Here is a 19,419-nt window from a genome sequence, read left to right as displayed (position 1 = left end):
GTTCTTTGCCATCAAGCCTCCTCCTTCTCCGTTTATATTGTTGTCCACTATCTCGGGTTGGATCCCAATGTTCTTTGCCTTCAAGCCTCCTCCTTCTCCATTAATGCCACTATCCACCATCTCACGCATGTTTGTGACATGATTGTGGCATGCAGAGCTCTGTCTCCCATCATCGGTATATTTTGCCTTGGACTTTGGAGAAAGACTTGCCACTCTTTTTCCATTTTCGTCGCTAGGCATGTCTATGGGGAAGGTACGAAGTTAGCACCAAAAGTTATGTGAATTTCTTTTTGATAATGTTTGCATCAATTGCAAGGAAATTTCGTACAAAACGTTGTTTGAATTAGTACTCAGGCAAGTTCGAACCAAAAGATGTTTTATTGGCACTTGGGAAAGTTCGCACTAAAATCTCCCCAAAATGAAAGTGAATTGTTTTTTGGGAATGTGTGAATCATTACCCCGCCTCTCACTAGGGCCTAGCGAAGTAAATGAAGGAGGCCTTTCTCCAAAGTTGAAGGCATACAACACCGATGATGGGAGACAGAGCCCTCCATATGCACTAGAGGTCTAGCAGCATGTCATAGACATGCCTAGCGATATAAATAAAGGAGGCATTTCTCAAAGTCAAAGGCGAGCAACACCGATGATGGAAGACAAAGCTCTCCATATGCACTGGAGGTCCAACAGCATGTCATAGACATGCCTAGCCCATAAATAAATGAGGCCTTTTTCCAAAGTCGAAGGCACACAACACATATGATGGGAGACAAAGCCCTCAATATGCACCTAACATCCGGCATGCGATAGTGGACAAGGAAATAAAAAGAGAAGGATGAGGCAATCCCGCAAGGTTGAAGGCAAAAAACACTCGGATCCCGCTTGCGATAGTGGACACCGAAATAAATGGAGAAGGATGAGGCAATTCTCCAAAGTCGAAGGTAGAGAATACTAGGAGACAGAGCCCTCCATATGCACCAAACATCCAGCATATGATAGTGGACAACCGAATAAAAATTCTTTGATGGATAGCATCTATTATAAAGAATAGTAATCATAATTATCACCTTTCATTTTGTAATTGGAACGCAATATTAGAAAGGAAAAAACTACGTAATCGGTTCTAAATTTATCATACGTATACCAATCCAGTCTTAAACGTTTTGAATTTCCCCAATTTTGTCCTAAACATTTGTGAGAAATTCCAATGTAGTCCTCCCGATCGATTTTCACTGGAAATCTCTAATGTGGTAATTCATTCATCACTGTCATTTCCTATATGGCATACCATTTTGTTTGTGATTTCTAGTGAGAATTTGTCAGAATGACTATGTTGGGACTTTCACTCAAAGGTTTATGACTGAATGAGCAAAATTAGAAAGTTTACAACTGAATTGGCATCCGTACAATAGGCTCAGATTTGATCGGACAATTTCTCCGATTAGAAAGACGTGAATGAAAAAATGTACAAGTCAAAATTAATAAGAGAAAGGAAAACGCGCTCATTCAAATGGGACGATTATGCTATTAAATCAGGCGAAACAAATGTGTCGCGATTCACCGAGACTATGGGATCAAAGCAAAGAAGCTTTCTATGAAATACTCAAGGTTTCTCATGTTGGTTTCTCACCCAAGTCCAAGAGTGTTGAGACTAACCGAAGTTTGCAAAAAGAGGGCTTGTAATTGCAATTTGACAAGACTATGGACTCTCATGGTTGTGCACACCCTCGTAGACGTGGCCGGTTTAGGTTCGGAACCACCGGTTCCCGGGCCGGTTCTGGTTCCGTTTTTTAAATTTAATTTTTAAAATAATAAAATAAACACAATAAATTATAAATTATAATCAAATTGTACATTGCAATAAAATTTGAAAAAAAAAAAGAAAGAGGAATGGGCTTGAATTTAATGAATTATCATTAAGCACCTACATATCTTCTTGGGGACAGAAGAATCAAAGTCCATGTAGTTCTTTTACATTTGATAACCCCGACTTACCTCATCGCCAATCGTCGCTACCCGTTGTGGTACCCGTGGTGGTGGTATTTCCACAATCCTCACTAAAAAATTCTTGTTTTTGATCCAGCTCTTGGTGTTGAAATCTAGCCTTCGTCCAATCATCGACACAAGCTTAAGCTTCCACAGACTCAGGACTTAATCTTGAATGGCGAGAGTCCAAAACTAATCCTCTAGCGCTAAATGCTTGTTCCATTGCAACTATTGAAGAAGGGGTTGCTAATATCTAGCGAGTGATGAGGGCGAGAACTGGTAATCGATTGAGTGACTCTTCCACCACTTCAGGATTTGGAAATTTGTACTGTGTTCGGCATCACGAAACTCAAATTGAGTGGTTAAATATTTTTCTAATTCAGAAATACTACCTATTGGCCTCTTTTTTTTGTCTACTCTTGAGCATATTGTACCATCTACTAAGTGAACCACCAATTTCGCTTCGTGAGGCAGTAGATTGTAAAGATCCACAATCATTTAAACTATATCTACTACAAAATTCTCCATATAATACTACTATAGATTCTTTCACTTCTTCTTGTATATTTGAAATATCTATTGTATTTTCCAAATGTAAACAATCATAGTAATACATATTCAGATAATCTAGTAAACCATTTAATTTAATACATAAATAAAAAACAATACCAACTAAATAGATGAGGAATTTTGAAATAATAATGCAACCATTTTTCTCGCATTATTAAAATAGTCCGAACTAATTCAGTATCTTTTTTATATTCACTAAAAACACCACCAATATTAACACACTCTATTAAAAATAAATGCGTAGTAGGATAATAAATATCAGATAAAATATTAGTAGCATCATTAAAAATTTTCAAAAATTATGATGTTACGAAAGTAAAGTAATTTCGAGAATATTTTGGGAAATAAACATACGTAATAAATCTTTGTAATCAAAAGTTTGACAAAGCAACTCGTATGTAGAATTCCAACGAGTCGAAATATCTTTTGGAAACCTTTTTGCTATTTTCCCGTGTTGTTTACAAAATTTTCCCAATGCTTTCATAAAATCAATACAACTCCATAAAAATTTAATTGCATCCTTTATTGGGGCGAGAGAAGTCTCAAGAGTTCGTAAATCATCTTGCACACATAAATTTAAAATATGGCAAGCACATTTAATGTGAAAAAATTGTCCTCCAAAAGTGGGTTTACAAATATTTTCTAATTTAGAAATGGAAGTGGTATTTGCGGTGACATTATCAAAACCAATTGAAAATACTTTATTTATCAAATTATATTTTTCTAAAACTTGCCTAATTATTCTATAAATATTATGAGCCGAATGCTTTTCATCAAAAACTCGAAATGCAATAAGTCTTTTTTGAATGGTCCAATCGTTACCTATCCAATGACATGTGACATCCATATAAGAATGAATTTGCCAATGATCACTCCAAATATCGTTACTTAAATGCACATGTCCATTGAATTCCACAAAAAAAATTTCCAAGGATTTTTTTTATTTTTTATAAAGATGCAAAAGTTCACGTTTAAAAGTACTTTTCGGAATAGTTGGTGTTTGCGGAACTAACGCAGTATTTATGAAATATTTCAAATTAAAATTTTCATCAGTAGTAGATGGAGTATGATCAAGGGCAACATATTCAGTTAATGTTTGTTTATAAAGTGCATCAGTGTAACGAAATAAATGATGAGTATTAGGATTAGCATACCCAGAAATTTGTTGTTTCCTAGTGTTAATCCCCGCTTACATTGGATATTTTTCGTCAAATGTCGACGGAATGTTCCGTAGCCGTTTCTTTTGATAAATTTGTATGTTTGCCAACAATATTTACAATTTACATTATACTTACTTTTGCTTTCATCATATATCTTGTCGAAGTGCAGCCACAAGTCGGATGTACTCTCTCGGCCCTTCCATTCGGGCTCATTTGCCGTCAACGTCTCTTCGACACCGGTAGGAGTATGAAGACTTTCTTGTGTTGGGACGTGCCCGATGTTCGGAATGGGAACAACGTTGATATTATCATCGTCGTCTTCCCAATATATATATTCACGAGGATCATATCCAGGAATATGATACTTGGAATCTCCTATCACCATCTTGGTCTTTTCAGTATTTTTACTTCCACTTGCCATTTTTGAGATAATTGATCGGAAATTCGATTGAGAGAATTGAGAGAATTTGAGAGAATTGTTGAGAGGATTTGTAAGAAAAATGAAAAGGGAAGGATATGTATTTATAGAAAAGGGGAGGGTTATTTAACTTACAAAAAATCAATTTTTTTTTTGTCAAAGCAACGGCCCAAAGAGCCGTTGGGGCCCTTGGGGGAACCCCCCCTTCCCCTTTTTTACACGGGTCGGAACCGGCCCGAAACCAGCATTTTCGGGCCGGTTCTGACAATTGTGAAATCGGAACCGGCCCCGAGGGCCGATTCTGGTTCCGGGTCGGTCAACGGGCGGGTTCCGAGCCCCGGTTCCATTTGGCCACGTCTACACCCTCGTACGTTGTGATCACATAGCTTGAGTCATCCTTGTCTCTCTCCACCCTCTTCTTCACGTGGCACCATCCAGTCAAGCACTTACAATAATTCCCACAAAATCAGAAATCCATATGAGTAAATTTTAACTTTGTATTAACAAGCCATTATATAGTCCATACAAGCATGGCATTAATAGAATCTCTTGCTTACCCAGCAAAATTGCACAAGTTTGTAAATCCCAATTTAATTGAACCCTAATTACCAGCTTGAAGGAAGCATGAACAACTTCTTTAAAGTGAAATTGACCCCAATAACATTCATTTATGATGACTTGTGTAAACAAAATCATATGAAGACTGTGCATACTATATTAAGAACCCAAAGAATCAAAACTGTTGGCTATTGACACACCTAGATCCAACTCAAACCACCCGATGAGGATGGAGATCAATATGAAAAATGAAAAAGGTGTGGTACAGATGCAACATGAGAATTAAATTAATCCTAATTTGGAGACAATTAGTCCCTAACTACTTTGACACACCATTTGCTGTTGGTCTACATTAAATAAATTTCCTTTAATTTTTGTAAATAATTCACTAGTCTAGAAGCACTTCAAAGTGTCCCACGTATAGGGGGACATGCGAACTTTTAGGGTGCGTTTTTTTTAAAGGAAATTCAAGATTTGAAAAATATTTTTCAAAAAATAATCGCCTTTATCACTTACAAAAGTGAATAAATGAAAAATATTTTCATCATCTACAAAATAGCTAGTCATAAATTATTATCGACAAGAAAAATATTTTTCGCTCATTAATTTTTCTAAGTGATATAATTAATTATTTTTTAAAAAATATTTTTCAAATTTGAGTTTTTTGTGAAACAAATGCGCTCTTAATATATAACGTGATAAGTTTATGTTCTGATCGTGTTATGGACAATTTTAATGTGGTGAAAGTGCACAATCACCTTTTGTCCTGGAGCACTTTATACCACACACAAACCCTTTACATTCTCTCACCACAAAATGAGAACACAAGAACCACTTTGCCCCACGAAATATTGAAAATGACCAAAAAAAATTATAATGTTCATCTATATTAACATATAATATTTTGGACTCACCATGCAACCATTTCTCTTGTTCATCAGATGGCACCCGGGCCAACATGAAAAGTGACTTATCTCGCTTTGAGTTAGAATTAACTACTACTTAATTCAATGAGGACAAAAATCAGAGTGGCGGCAAGTATTTCCCTCTTTTACCTTTAGATAGAGGAGACAAATCACAAAATCAATTGTCGATAAATCTTTAGGCACGTCCGAATGTCAATGGGAAAATTATCAAAAAAAAGTCCTAAACCTATTATAATTGTGTTAATTCAGTCATCAACTTTTTTTGCCAATTGAGACCTAAATCTTTTTTAATTGTGCTAATTCAGTCCATTTGGCTGGTTGGCGATGATGTGGTATCGCTGGCGCCGACGTGAAATTTTTTTAATAATATGTTAATTATTTTCAATTATTTTTTCTCTTTTTTTTAAGGGCTGGCAAGGGCCATGAGCCCTCACTCGTAATTGGGAGAGGGCTGCGAACCCTCACAAGCAGCCAGCAAGGGCTCGGAAGCCTTTGCCCGGGGGCCGGTGGCGACCTATGCCAGCCCTAAAAAAAAGGAGAAAAAAGACAGAAAAATTGATAAAAAAATAAAATAAAAATTCAAAAAATATTATTAAAAATTTCCTAAGTCAACATCGGCTAGCCAAATAGACCGAATTAATACAATTACAAAAATTTTGGGAGTCAATTGGCAAAAAAATATTTAGGACTAAATTGACACAATTACAATAGATTTAGGATTTTTTGATAATTTTCCCAATTATCAACTACTTAAGGTTAGAAAACCGATTAGGTCAATGAGTGTGAGCGATTGAACCATCATTATTATCTTTTTGTAATTGAAAGAAAAATCTCATTTTGTCGTCAAAATTTGCAATTACTACTAATATATGGAAAGATAAATATTGATGAACGGTGATGTGGTAATGGAAGCAAACATTACCTAGGTTTAGGAATGCTCTTGACTGATTTCTTCCCATATTTTCGCCATTTGAATCCATCATCCACAGCCTCGAGCTCCGAGTTGGTCCTGAATGCAACCCTAAATCCAGAAGCTAACTTGTTCTTCCCTCCCCTTTTGCACCTTCTGCCTAAGGAGAACATCGATCTCAGAAAAACACATATTTTCTCTTCAAAGCATACCCTCTCTTCTTCTGAGAAGAAAGGAGGACCAACATGAAAATCACAAGAAAAGAGGGTATGATCAATAATTCACTTACATGGTACTATTTCTTCTTTCATCGGCTTCGCGATGATTGAATCTGTTGGAGCTTCTGACCAGAAAAAAAAAAAAAGAATCTATTGGAACTGCCCGCGAATTTTTCATTGGAACTAAACCGTCATTCCCGCCGAGAAATCTTCCTCAAAATCATCCTCGAGAAAGAGATCATCCGACAATTCGAACTCCGACGGATCGACAGTCTCTTCGAAACTAGTGTAACTATGGTCAAGGTCATTAGGGCCATTCATGGTCACAAATATGAGAGAGAGAGAGAGAGAGAGAGAGAGAGAGAGAGAGAGAGAGAGAGAGAGAGAGAGAGAGAGATATGTACAAAAGGAGGCAATGGATGTTTTATATAAACTCTTCCTATAAAACCTGATAAAATCAAGCTCCTAAAAAAAGAAAAGGAAACTAGTTTCGTGCTCATTATCTAGGAGGAGGTTGCATAGAAGGTGCGTGCTTCACTTAGATACAAAAGGATCAAGCGCATGAGGTCACAAGATGACCTAGGGTTCTCTTTTTTGTGTGGTGTTGGGTTGGGACAGGAGATTTGATTAGGGCATTGGGACCTCCATGATTGGGACTTTGCTCTTTGTTATTTTTTATTTTAGGCAGCGGCGGCTAACTGGCAAATTGTGGTGGGGGGGAGTGAACTTGGCCAATTGCTCTCACCATTCATGCTTGAATGGTTACATGGTATTCTCGATGGGAAGTGAATATGGTGGGCTAGGTATTCAGATTATATGCTTATCTGTTGCAGCCCGTACTCAAGACCAACGGATCAGCCAGGAGGATCAGCTCGCATCGGCAAGTCCAAGAGTCTCATTGATAAATTTTGTAAAAAGGACTTTGATTTCTCATGCATCACAAGCATTAATTTACTTTAATAGCTCTTAATTTCAAAATGCTTCTAGTTTCTACATTTGTAGTTTCTACACTTAGACTTTAGTCTTTTGCTCTTCTTTTGTTTGCTTTAAAAGGTCATCAAGTTTCTCTAGAAAGAAGATGAATTTGATTAATCAAACTTACCTAGTGCAATACCCTTGATCCTTGAAGAGTTCATACCCCTTGAGAACCTAGAAGAGTTTTCACTCCATCCTTGAAGAGTTCCAACTATCAATCTAGAAGAATTGATACCCTTTCAACTTCCTTGGAGGTCTAAAAAGCAACCATTGAAGTTCATATCTTTTCCTTATTCTATCCATTTATGTCCATCCATTTCCACCCCAATCATGACCTTCCTAAAGTGCTCATCTTAAAAAACTCAACACATAAAAGTTGAATATCCTAGAGTCTTCGTACTTTTGGCTTTGGAATCAGGTCATTCCAATTTGTATCAAGAAAGTTACTATCACTTTCCTAAGCTAGCATAGAATTGAAATTTCTGCTAGTTCATGTGATGGATTTTTTATGTGTACAAAGCACTTTCCCGATCCTATTATTTGAGTAGTTGATCTTGAAATACATAATTATGATAAAGTATCTTTATTAACGTTTAAAGTTAATTGGTGGGTTTAATAAGACGACTCACACAGAGTCGACACTTGGCGGAGTCATGATGTCGAGCTTTCCCATTTTAGGGAAGACCTTCAAGGGATTGGTCTGCGGCTCTACTGAGGTGAAGTATTCTGGTGCAGACAACACAATGTCAGATTCGATGGAGCCGTAAGCTGAACATGGTTGTGATCGAGCGTGGAAATTGCTATGCCGGTCGCGTCTTCTTCACCCTTTTTTTTATTAAATGACACAAATGATTATTGAACTTTATTATAATTTGCAATGTGATTTCTGAACCTTAAATTTGTTAAATGTAATCGTTGAACTTTAGTCCAATATATAATGTCATCCCTAAACTTTCAATTTGCTCAATGTGGTCTATAGACTTTTGGTACATGTTTAATTTATGTTTAATATTGTTCTTGAACAAAAATAAATGGAAAGACAACATTTTACAGTTTGATACAGTCCGGGGACTAAATTAAATATGAATAAAAGGTCCAAAGATCACATTAAACAAATTTAAAATTTACGGATCACACCGCATATTGGGCCAAAATTTAAAGACCATTTGTGTCATTATCCCCTCTTTTTTTCCATTATAAAAAGTGCAATTCTATCTTTATATCCATGTGAAATTTTAAATTTAGGCTAATAAAGGTGGCTATGTTGACACATGGATTTTGATGAGCCATTTAATCATTCATTGCATAAGAAAATTAGGAATCAAGCTCAACCCCTAAACAAAGATGTTTATTTTCGTTTTGAATTTGTGTACTTTTCAGATTTTTTTTTTTCTGCATTTGGGTACTAATGATATTTTAGATCAACACATTTACATTAAGTTTAAGACGGGCACGATCAGCTGTGGACGTGTGGGAAAATCTGGATTGTGAACTTTGGAAAAAGAGGAAGACAGGACCTAGCTTAATGGGGCTGAGTTAGAAAAGGAAAGCGCCTTTAGGAGATGGAAACACACACATCCACTCTGATATTTTTGCAAGAGATTCCAGAGCAGATACATTGATTAGCGAGTCTTGACATTTCGGATTTCAAGGTGTACACAGTTTAAGATTGATTATGCGTGAGTACTATACATAATTGCGTAAAAATCATATGTCATGGGACTATGTTGATGAATTTTGGATATGCCATATATCTTCATGCAAGATAAACCCCTAAATTTCATTTTTGTGGGATAATTGTAAGGAAAATCGTGGCTGAAAATCCATGACCTGCCATGATGATGCCCATATATCTCCCATTTCTTTACGCCATTTTTTTTTTGGTCGAAAATGCGGTACGACTTTCATTCAATTGAAACGGGATTACAAAAACTAGTGTTCACAGATTCACAACAAAATAAATCTCACAGGGGTTGAGGGGGTTTAGCCATCCAATTTGAAGGGAGCATATTTTTACGATGGGCCTTCGCTACCCAGTCGGCTACACCATTACCTTCGCATGGGATATAGGCTACTGTCACTGCTTCTTTGCTAAATTGGGCCATAGTGGCCCTGCATTCCTCAAACAATCTTCTAAAAGCCCAAGGACTCTCCTCCGGATCTTGTGATAGATAAGGTATAGATTTGTTGTTAGTTAGAATATCTACCCTTAGCTTGTCTTTAGGCCATTTTATGAAAATGAAACTTGTCTAGATTCTACATATGGTAGAGTAAATCATTCATCGGTCGTATGAGTTTCCAACATGCAATTCCGATGCAAATTCGTGTTGAGTTTGTTGCTTACAACAGAGCTCATCGTTGCATCTTGAGCTTTATTTTACATCGATGGGATATATGTGAAAGAATACTTTATATGTCAAACTTACTTATATGCTAACAATGTACATTAACACAATCGAAAATTGAAAAAAATAAAATATTAAGGGACGAAAGGCGAAAAGAAAAGGTTTAAAATAAGACACATTATACGATAGCACAAGAGTCTATTAAAAGGCCAAAAAATAACAATTGGGCAGTAGGTAATTTTTTAAGACTTTTTTTTAGGTCCATGGTCTTTTTGATTAATACATAGCTAAATGGTAAAGAGTCTCTCTTAACAAGAAATTCTTCCACGGATGGGATCTATTCATCCAAAAACAAGAAAAAAATCATAACTATCAAATTACGTTTGGTGCTTGAAAAATGACTATTTGAAAGACAAGAGTTCTCCACCGTCCACAGTATTCCCATCGGTGAATCGATGTTTTCCAACCAAATAATTTGTGGAAAGAAGCTGGTTGTTACGCAAGAAGATTTATGAAGACATCGAGAGGAGCACCTTGCGAGATAAATGATCTCCCTTCCGTTTAATGTATAAGAGAGAAATCAAATAAATGTCACAAATATTTGCAAAGTTGAATTTCGCCTTTTGTGGGCATTAGAAGTGGGCAAAGAAGGAATGTCCATTCCTAGCTGCACATTCCATTATAAAATGCCAATTCCAACTTTATAAGTCAAGATTAACGAGAGAGGGGAAATACGCTCGCTCGAATGCGACGATTACACCATTTGGATAGGGCAATACTGTGAAAATATGTCTCGAGTTTGAGCCCGTTGGAGAAAACCCGACTCAAGATAAGTTAGAATATTTTTGGACGTCCTCAGTAGAAATCCTATTTATTGTTGGTATAATCAAAGTCTGAGATTTTGAATTGAGGAGCGAAGATTGGACATGGACTTTGAGTTGGACTCGGTCAACGATGCTGGTGCTTCAAGGCTATGTACCGATCAATCACTGCAACACAAGTTGCCCACACCCTCGTACGGTACCGGTGCTTGGCAACTTGTGTGGCAGTGATTGATCAATAAGTAGCCTTGAAGCACCGGCATTGTACGAGTGCTTCGTGTGCCCAACTTGCGGAGGAGTCCCTCTCTCGAGATAATTGATTTCTTTGATTGAGTCATGGAACCTCCGGTCCATGATACACACACTAGTTGCCTCATAACTTATTTTTAGTGAGCATAAGTCCAATTATATATAATGACAAGTTCGAATTTGGGCTCTGTTTTGGTGATGATCTTTCCTTCCGAGTGAATATATCGATTTTTTGCTGCGTCCATACGATAAAACTCCCGCGTATCACGGATAACAAATAGTTTCAGATTTGAGTTAATCACTCAGATTTCAACTCGTGCATTATCCGATCCATAAGTTCAGCGATTAATTTCATGAGCTCGGAACCGACCCACCTAGGGAGTTTAGGTATAGTCCATTAAAACCTCCGGACGCACGACTTTATTGCTTCACGCGTGCCTTGCTATTTTCTTCCCCTTAGCAACAAGAGAAGCAGAGAACCAATGGCCATAAAAACTCCAGGCAATGGGCTGCATGCGCGAGCTGAGAACCACACCATTCTTGGTTTCGTACTTTAATGGTGACGTAGAAGTAGGTTGTCTTGTCACCGAAACAAGGGAGGGGATGGAATGCAAAACTCCAAATATTAAAAAGGTGTGCAAAATCAAATCGAATGATGATATAAATTACCACAAAAGTCTTAAATCTAATGTGCAGATATCAATTTAGTTAAAACTTTTCAATTTTGGCAATTGAGTCCTACACATTTTAACGATTCGTTAATGTAATCTTTCTAGCTAATTTTGGCAGACAACCACTTACATAGATGCTAACCGTTCTTCGTGACACAGTCAGTGTTAACTTGGACAATATTTCTGTTTTTTAAAATTTTTTGTTTGTGTCTTCTTATAAGACTTGTCATGTATCTTTTGGCCTCCATATATTTTGGACATGCCAAACACTTGGTTTCTCTTCCAAATAGTGTGTGATTATGCTTGCATGTGACTCAATAGATAAACCCTCATACTAATTACTTCATATTTGAAAGAAGAGAATACAGTTGATTGCTTCCTCATGCATATTCCATCAACAGTTAAAGAGAGAGAGAGAGAGAGAGCGCCATTTGCTTAAACCCTAATTACCAGCTTGAAAGAAGCATGAACAACTTCTTTAAAGTGAAATTAACCCAATAACATCCATGATGACTTGTGTAAACAAAACCTTATGAAGACTGTGCATACTAAAATAAGAACCTAAATAATCAAATCTATTGGCAATTGACACACCAAGGACACACCAAGGTACAACTCAAACCACACGATGAGGATGGAGATCAATATTTAAAATGAAAAACTTGTGGTACAAATGCAACATGAGAATTAAATCAATTCTAATTTGAGACAATTAGTCCCTAACTACTTTGACGCCCCATTTTCTGTTGGCCTACATTAAAGGAACTTCTTTTAATTTTAGTAAATAATTCACTATTCCAGGAGCACTTCAAAGTGTCCCACGTATAGAGCGTGAGGCGGTCTTTTAGGATGCATTTTTTTCACGAAAATTCAAGATTTGAAAACATGTTCCAAAAAATGATCGATTTTATCACTTACAAAAATATATAAATAAAAAATATTTTCATCACCTATGAAAATAGTTGGTGATAAATTGTTGTTGATAAGGAAAACATTTTTCGCTAACTAATTTTTCTAAGTGATATAATCAATTAATTTTTTTTATTTTTTTTCAAATTTTCAGTTTTTTGTGAAACAAATGCATCCTTAGTGTATAACGTGGTAAGTATATGTTCTGATCAGTGTTATGGTCAAATTTAATGTGGTGAAAGTGGACAATCACCTTTTGTACTAGAGCACTTTATACCACACATAAACCCTTTACGTTCGCTCACCATAAAATGAGAACACAAGAACCACTTTTCCCCATAAAATATTCAAAATGCCAAAAAAGTAATAATGTTAATTTATATTAATCTATAATATTTTGGATTCACAATGCAACCTCGTCTCATTTTGATCAGATGGCACCCGGGCCAGCATTAAATGTGGCTTATCTTTGAGTTAGAATAACTTCTACTTAATTTAATGAGGACAAAAATCAATAAGGCCACGAGTATTTCCCTCTTCGAGAAGGAGATAATCCGATAATTCAAACTCCGATCGACAATGTCTTTGAATTAAGTGTAATTAGGGTCAAGGTCTTCAGGGCCAATCATGGTCACAAGCATGAGAGAGAGAGAGAGAGAGAGAGAGAGAGAGAGAGAGAGAGGAGGGTATTTGATATAAACTCTTACTCTAGTACCTGATGGTCCTGATCAAATCAAGCTCCTAAAAAAAGGAAAGGAAACTCGTTTCATGCTCATTTTCCAGAAGGGTTTTGCATATGAGGTTCATGCTTCACTTAGAGACAAAAGGGCCAAGCGCATTAGGTCACTGTGAGGTCACAAGCTGACCTAGGGATTCTCTCTGTCTTCTTCTTCCTCTTTTTGTGGTGCTGGGTTGGAGCATGATTGAGGCATTGGGACCTCCATGACTGGGACTTTACTCTTTGTTATTTTTATTTAGGCAGCGGCGGCTAACAATCAAATTGTTGTAGGGGGAGTGAACTTGGCCAATTGCTCTTAGTATTCATGATTGAATAGCTACATTTTATTCTGGATGGGAAGTGAATATGGTGGGCTAGGTATTCAGATTATCTGCTTATCATAAACCATCTTTACCAACTTCTAAAGTTAATTGATGGGCATAATAACAAGACTCACATAGAGTTGGCACTTGAGCGTGGGAATTGCTACGCTAGTCGCGTCTTCTTCACCCTTTTTAGTTAAATGACACAAATGGTCTCCGAATGTTTGCCTAATGTGCAATGTGGTCTCTGAAGTTTAAATTTGTTTAATGTGGTTTCTGGACTTTTGGTACATGTTCAATTTAGTTCTTAGATTTTGTGAAAATGTTCAATGTTGTTCCTAAAAATAAATTAATGGAATGACAACATTTAACAATTTTCATAGGTCCAGGGATCACATTAAACAAATTAAAAGTTCATGAATGATATTGCACACTGAGTTAAAGTCGAGGGATCGTATCGAAAAAATTTAAAGTTCAGGGACTACATTGCACAATGTGCCAAAGTTCAAGAACCATTTGTGTCATCCCTCTTTTCTTCCGATACAAAGAGTGTAATTCTATCTTTATTCACACAATTGTGCCTCCATATGACAGTTTAAATTCAGAATAATAAAGTTGACTATGCTGATACCTGAATTTTGACGGCCCCATATAGTTATTCGTAGCATGAGAAAATTAAGGATCGACCTCAACCTTTAAACAAAATTATTAATGTCGCATCGTTTTGAATTCGCGTTCTTGTCAGCAATTTTTTTCTGCATTTAGGTACGCATGGTATTTTGGATCAACACATTTGCATTAACCTCAAAACAGGGGCACGGTCTGCTGCAGATGTTTGGGAAAATCTGGATAGTGAACTTTGGAAAAAGAGGAAGAAAGGACCGAGCTTAACGGGGCTGAGTTAGAAAAGGGAAGCGCCTTTAGGAGATGGAAAAGCACACATATATCTTTGCGAGAGATTTCAGAGCAGATATATTGATTAGCGAGTCCTGACATTTCGAATTTCAAGGTGTACATAATTTAAGATTGATTAACTTCCGACCATTGTCATGTTTTCTATGCGTGATTACATAAATAAATTTTGATTGCATAAGACATAAATCTTGATGCAAGATAAGCCCCTACATTCCATTCTTTAGGCCGTTTTATGAAAATGAAACTTGTCTAGATTCTACGGATGGTGGAGCAAATCATTCATCAGCCCTATGTCTTTACAACATTCCATTATAAAATACCAATTCCAACTTTCTAAATCAAGGTTAACAACAGAAAGGGGAACACGCTCGTTCAAATGCGACGGTTACGCCATTTGGATCGGGCGAAACAAACGTCACTTGATTCTCCGACCCGACAATGGATCGGGGTCATGGCAAAGAAAATTCGAACATTAATACTCATTGAGAGACGACGTTACCCATGTGAGCCTCTTGTGCGAGTACAATACGTGTCGAGAGTAATTTAAGTACGGCAAAGGAGGACTTTGAAGGCCTCTGCCTGAGGAGGGAGATCAGCTGGAATAGTGTGGAGGAGCCTGCGGATCCCAACCGCCGGAAACGACGGCGTCCACGGTGGGCCTCGTCTGCCTGTAGTTGTAGTACGCAAGACATGGGCTCTCGTGATTGTGGACGCCCTCATATGTCGTTATAACGTAGCTCGAGTCGTCCCTGTCTCTCTCCACCCTCTTCTTCACGTGGCACCCTCCACTTGAGCACTTATAGTAATTCCTACAACACCAAGAATCGGTACGAGTGAAATTTAACGTTGTATCAACAAGCCATGTTTAGAATTCTAAAGTTGACACCAATTGATGAAATATTTAGAACTAAATTTGTAAATTTTCAAAAAGTTTAGGACTAAATCGGCACAATTAAAAGGATTAGTACGAGATTGGCCGCCGTACAAAAGGTTTAGGACTTTTTGGACAAATTTCTCATGCTCAAACACGTGGGATTGAATGAGAACATTCCTTCGCATATGGGCCATCGCGTCAATACCATCTAATGATGGGATTCAAAGTATCCACCGTATAAAATATCCATGAACTATCGTACTACAGGTTAAACTATGCAGAATGCAATCAAATGTTACTTAAATGCAAGTTAACAATTAGTGTTAAGATAACACGATCAGGAACACAAAGTTCGCACACCTTAATGGAACTTCAACATCTTCCTCAAGTGGCTCCCAAGCATCAAAACTGGGGTCCTTGTTTCGTGATAAGGAAGTTAACGGCATTTATATTTCGCGTCCACTTGAGTAGTCGATTGTGCCAATCGTTATTGATTTTGACATACATTTATGTCCGCACTAGCTAGAGACTAATGTCCAATAGTGCTCCAATACCAACACCAAGTTGCACTCGACGTGTGCTGTAAAAGAGTCCACAAGCATCTTTGGCGGCGAACAAAACCTTAGAAATTAATGTTCTTCCATGGTCATGTTGTCCAGGAAAAACATTGATAAAAGCATATAGAGATAATAGCAAATCAGATGCTTCAGTTTAGACCTGGTACTGCCAATAAGATGCTTAAGTTTTGTCCATAGACACATAAATCTTAATTGCCCTATGACACAATTTTCTTAAAGAACATAAGTCAATTGGACATAAGAGCTCGGACATGGGAATTCTCTCATGATCTCCCCGAGTGGAAGTATCAAGCTTCCACTACGTCGATCCAACGGAACTCTCAGTATTACTCGGTGCAAATAACTTCATGTTTGGATTATCCACTCAAGTTTCAACTTGCGCATCATCCAGTCGGCAAGTTAGTGACTAATTCATGAACCCGGAAACTATTCACCTAAGGAGTTCAAAGATATAAAACAGAAAGTATTGAATTGAATGCAGTACTATTTCATTAAACTTGAAGACGCACGACCTTTTATTATGCATGAGCTCACAACCACACCATCACTTGCCCTACGCATGGCTTTGTATTCTTGTGGTGACAGAGTAACTAGGTTGTCTTGTCACTGAAACAAGGGAGGGGGTTGAATGCAATACTCCAGAGTATGCAAAATCAAATTAAAAGATGGTGGGGGATGGTTCATTTTGTTTGTGTCTTCTGATAAGACTTGTCATGGCTCTTTTTGCCTGTGCATGTATTCATTCAAAAACTATATCTCTCTTTCAGATGGTGTGATTATACTTGCACGTGACTCAATTGATAAGCCCTCAATTACTTTATGTTCGAATGAAGAGAATACCGTGATTATTTTATTATGAAATAGAGATACCATAAATATCATATTTCGTATGGCGCTCACTTGAATTCCATAACTTTATTTTTTGGCCTCTTGAATGCCATAACTTCGAAAGATCATTGACGTCGGTGCCATAATTTGCAGTCGATCACTCAAGGGCTGAAATTTTTTAAAAAATTTCTCCCAAGTGCCGAAAATCCAAGGTGACTTTAACACATGCAGTGAACGCTTTTGAAATTTATGATACTTTAGTGATCAATTGAAAAATTATATGGCACTCAAGTAATCTAAAAAAAGTTATGGTGCTCAACCAAGTAACGTGCAAAGTAGCATTGCTTAAGTGATCGAAAAAATTGTTATCAAGGGAGCGTCATACGAAACTTATGGTGCTCATGGTGTCCTTTTCATGCTTCCTCATGCATATGCCATCAACTGTTAATGAGCCACAAAAAGGCCCAGAAAAAAAAAACCGTCTGCTTAAACGTCTAAAACCAGCTAGAAGGAAGCATGATCAACTTTTCTAAAGTGAAACTAACCCATGAGCATTCATCATGATAGCTCGTGTAAGCAAAGCTTTATGACGACGGTGCATACAAAAAGAAGCTGAGAACGAAACTCACGAGACATATTGAAACATAAGATACAACTCAAACCACACAATCATGATGAAGATCATTATGCAAAATTAAAAATAAAGGTATGGTATAGATATAATATGAGAATTAAATCTATGGTAAAACAGAAATGAACAATCTATTCTTTATCCTAGAGCACTTTATACCACGCGTAATAAGCCCTCTGCACTCTCTCACCACAAAATGGGAACGAGTATCACTTTCCCCATTAAACATAAAAAATGACAAAAGAAATTATAGCCTTTTATATAGTGTGTGTATATACATACTTACATACATACATACATATAATATATATAGATATATATTATAGTATTGGAAGCAACCTTTTCTCATATTGATTCGATCACACCCAGACAAATCACAAAACCAATTGTCACGAATATCCACTAATTAAGATTTGCAAGCTTTAAAATATACCAAAAATAAATAATGGGTCCACAGGAATTAAATGGCATCTTTCAGATCTAGTGGTTCTAGCAAGCCATACGCATTTATAAAGAGCTTAGGCTAGATCAATATATGCGAGCGATTCAAACTTTATTAATTTATTTTATAATTGAAAAAAAAATTATTTTTGCCGTCAAAATGGAAAGATAAATGTTAATATCGTCTGATGAATGATGAAGTATTATTTGAAGCAAACATTACCTAGGGTTAGGGCTGTTCTTGACTGATTTCTTCCCATACTTTCGCCATTTGAATCCGTCATCCATGACCTCGAGCTCCGATTTGGTCCTGAATGCGACCCTAATTCCAGTATCTAACTTGTTCTTCCCTCTTTTGCATCTTCTGCCAAAGGAGAAGATATATTCACTAATTAATGGGGATATTACTTCCTGATGACAGGAAACAAGAAATCTAAGAATACACGCTCTTCATCTAAGAAAAAAGGAGGACCAACATGATAATCAAACAAATAGAGGGCATGATCAAAATAATTCACTTGCATGTTACTGTTTCTTCTCTCGCCGTCTTCGTGATGAGCGAATCCGTTGGAGCTGCCCCCGGAATTCTCCTCGGAATTAGCAGTCATTTTCGCCGACAAGTCTTCCTTGAAACCGTCTTCAAGAAGGAGATAGTCCGATAATTGGAACTCCGACAGATTGACCGTCTCTTCGAAGCAAGTGTAATTAGGGTTAGGGTTTTCAGGGCCGTTCATGGTCACAGATATGAGAGAGAAAGAGAGAGAGAGAGAGAGAGAGAGAGAGAGAGAGAGAGAGAGAGAGAGTTCAAAAGGAGGCAATGGGTGTTGATTCAAGATCTTGATCAAAAGAAGCTCCTAAAGAAAAAAAAGGAAACTCTGTTCGTTCTCATTCTCCAGGAGGAGGTTGCATAGAAGGTGCATGCTTCACTTTGCGACAAAGGGTCCCCTCAAGCGAATGACGTCACCATGAGGTCACAAGATGACCTAGGGTTCTCTGGTTTTGTGTGGTGTTGAGTTGGAACATGAGGATTGATTGGGGCCACTGGGACCTCCATGAGTGGGGCTTTATTCTTTGTTATTTTTAATTTAGGCAGAGGCGGCTAACGTGCGAATTATTGCGGGGGGAGGTGAACTTGGCCAATTTGGATCTTTGTGCGGGCAAAATTGCTCCCACTATTCATGCTTGAATACTCATATTATCTGCAAAGTTTATTGATTGCATTGTATTCTTCATGGAAAGTGAAAATGGTGGGCTAGGTTTTCCAATAAATGAAAGAATAATTTGAAGTTGAAACACTTAGAATTCACACAACTCTAGTCTAATCAAGAGAAGGAGATGGATATGGCTTTTTTTTTTTTTTTTTTAATTTCACCATGATGAAATGATCACAAGTCTTGG

General features: G+C 37.2%; 2 protein-coding genes across 2 annotated transcripts; both read right to left on the bottom strand.

The window, feature by feature from the left end:
• Nucleotides 1-1,672: 1,672 nt before the first annotated feature.
• LOC125312833 (probable WRKY transcription factor 51) lies at nt 1,673-7,879 on the bottom strand. The gene is made up of 6 exons (XM_048272445.1): nt 7,846-7,879; nt 6,928-7,108; nt 6,815-6,865; nt 6,539-6,681; nt 4,495-4,590; nt 1,673-1,722 (listed from the first exon to the last, which is right to left on the bottom strand). Exons 1-6 carry the CDS (start codon nt 7,877-7,879, stop codon nt 1,697-1,699), a joined length of 531 nt encoding a protein of 176 aa, XP_048128402.1. The 3' UTR covers nt 1,673-1,696.
• A 7,239-nt stretch (nt 7,880-15,118) lies between these two features.
• On the bottom strand, nt 15,119-18,894 carry LOC115744141 (probable WRKY transcription factor 51). Its single transcript, XM_030679251.2, has 3 exons — nt 18,544-18,894; nt 18,245-18,385; nt 15,119-15,478 (listed from the first exon to the last, which is right to left on the bottom strand). Exons 1-3 carry the CDS (start codon nt 18,753-18,755, stop codon nt 15,262-15,264), a joined length of 570 nt encoding a protein of 189 aa, XP_030535111.1. The 5' UTR covers nt 18,756-18,894; the 3' UTR covers nt 15,119-15,261.
• Nucleotides 18,895-19,419: the final 525 nt, after the last annotated feature.

Source organism: Rhodamnia argentea, chromosome 11 (assembly GCF_020921035.1).
Source record: "Rhodamnia argentea isolate NSW1041297 chromosome 11, ASM2092103v1, whole genome shotgun sequence".
Classification (NCBI taxonomy): Eukaryota; Viridiplantae; Streptophyta; class Magnoliopsida; order Myrtales; family Myrtaceae; genus Rhodamnia; species Rhodamnia argentea.
The sequence above is the reverse complement of the archived record's forward strand: the minus strand, read 5'-3'. Positions and strand labels throughout refer to the sequence as shown.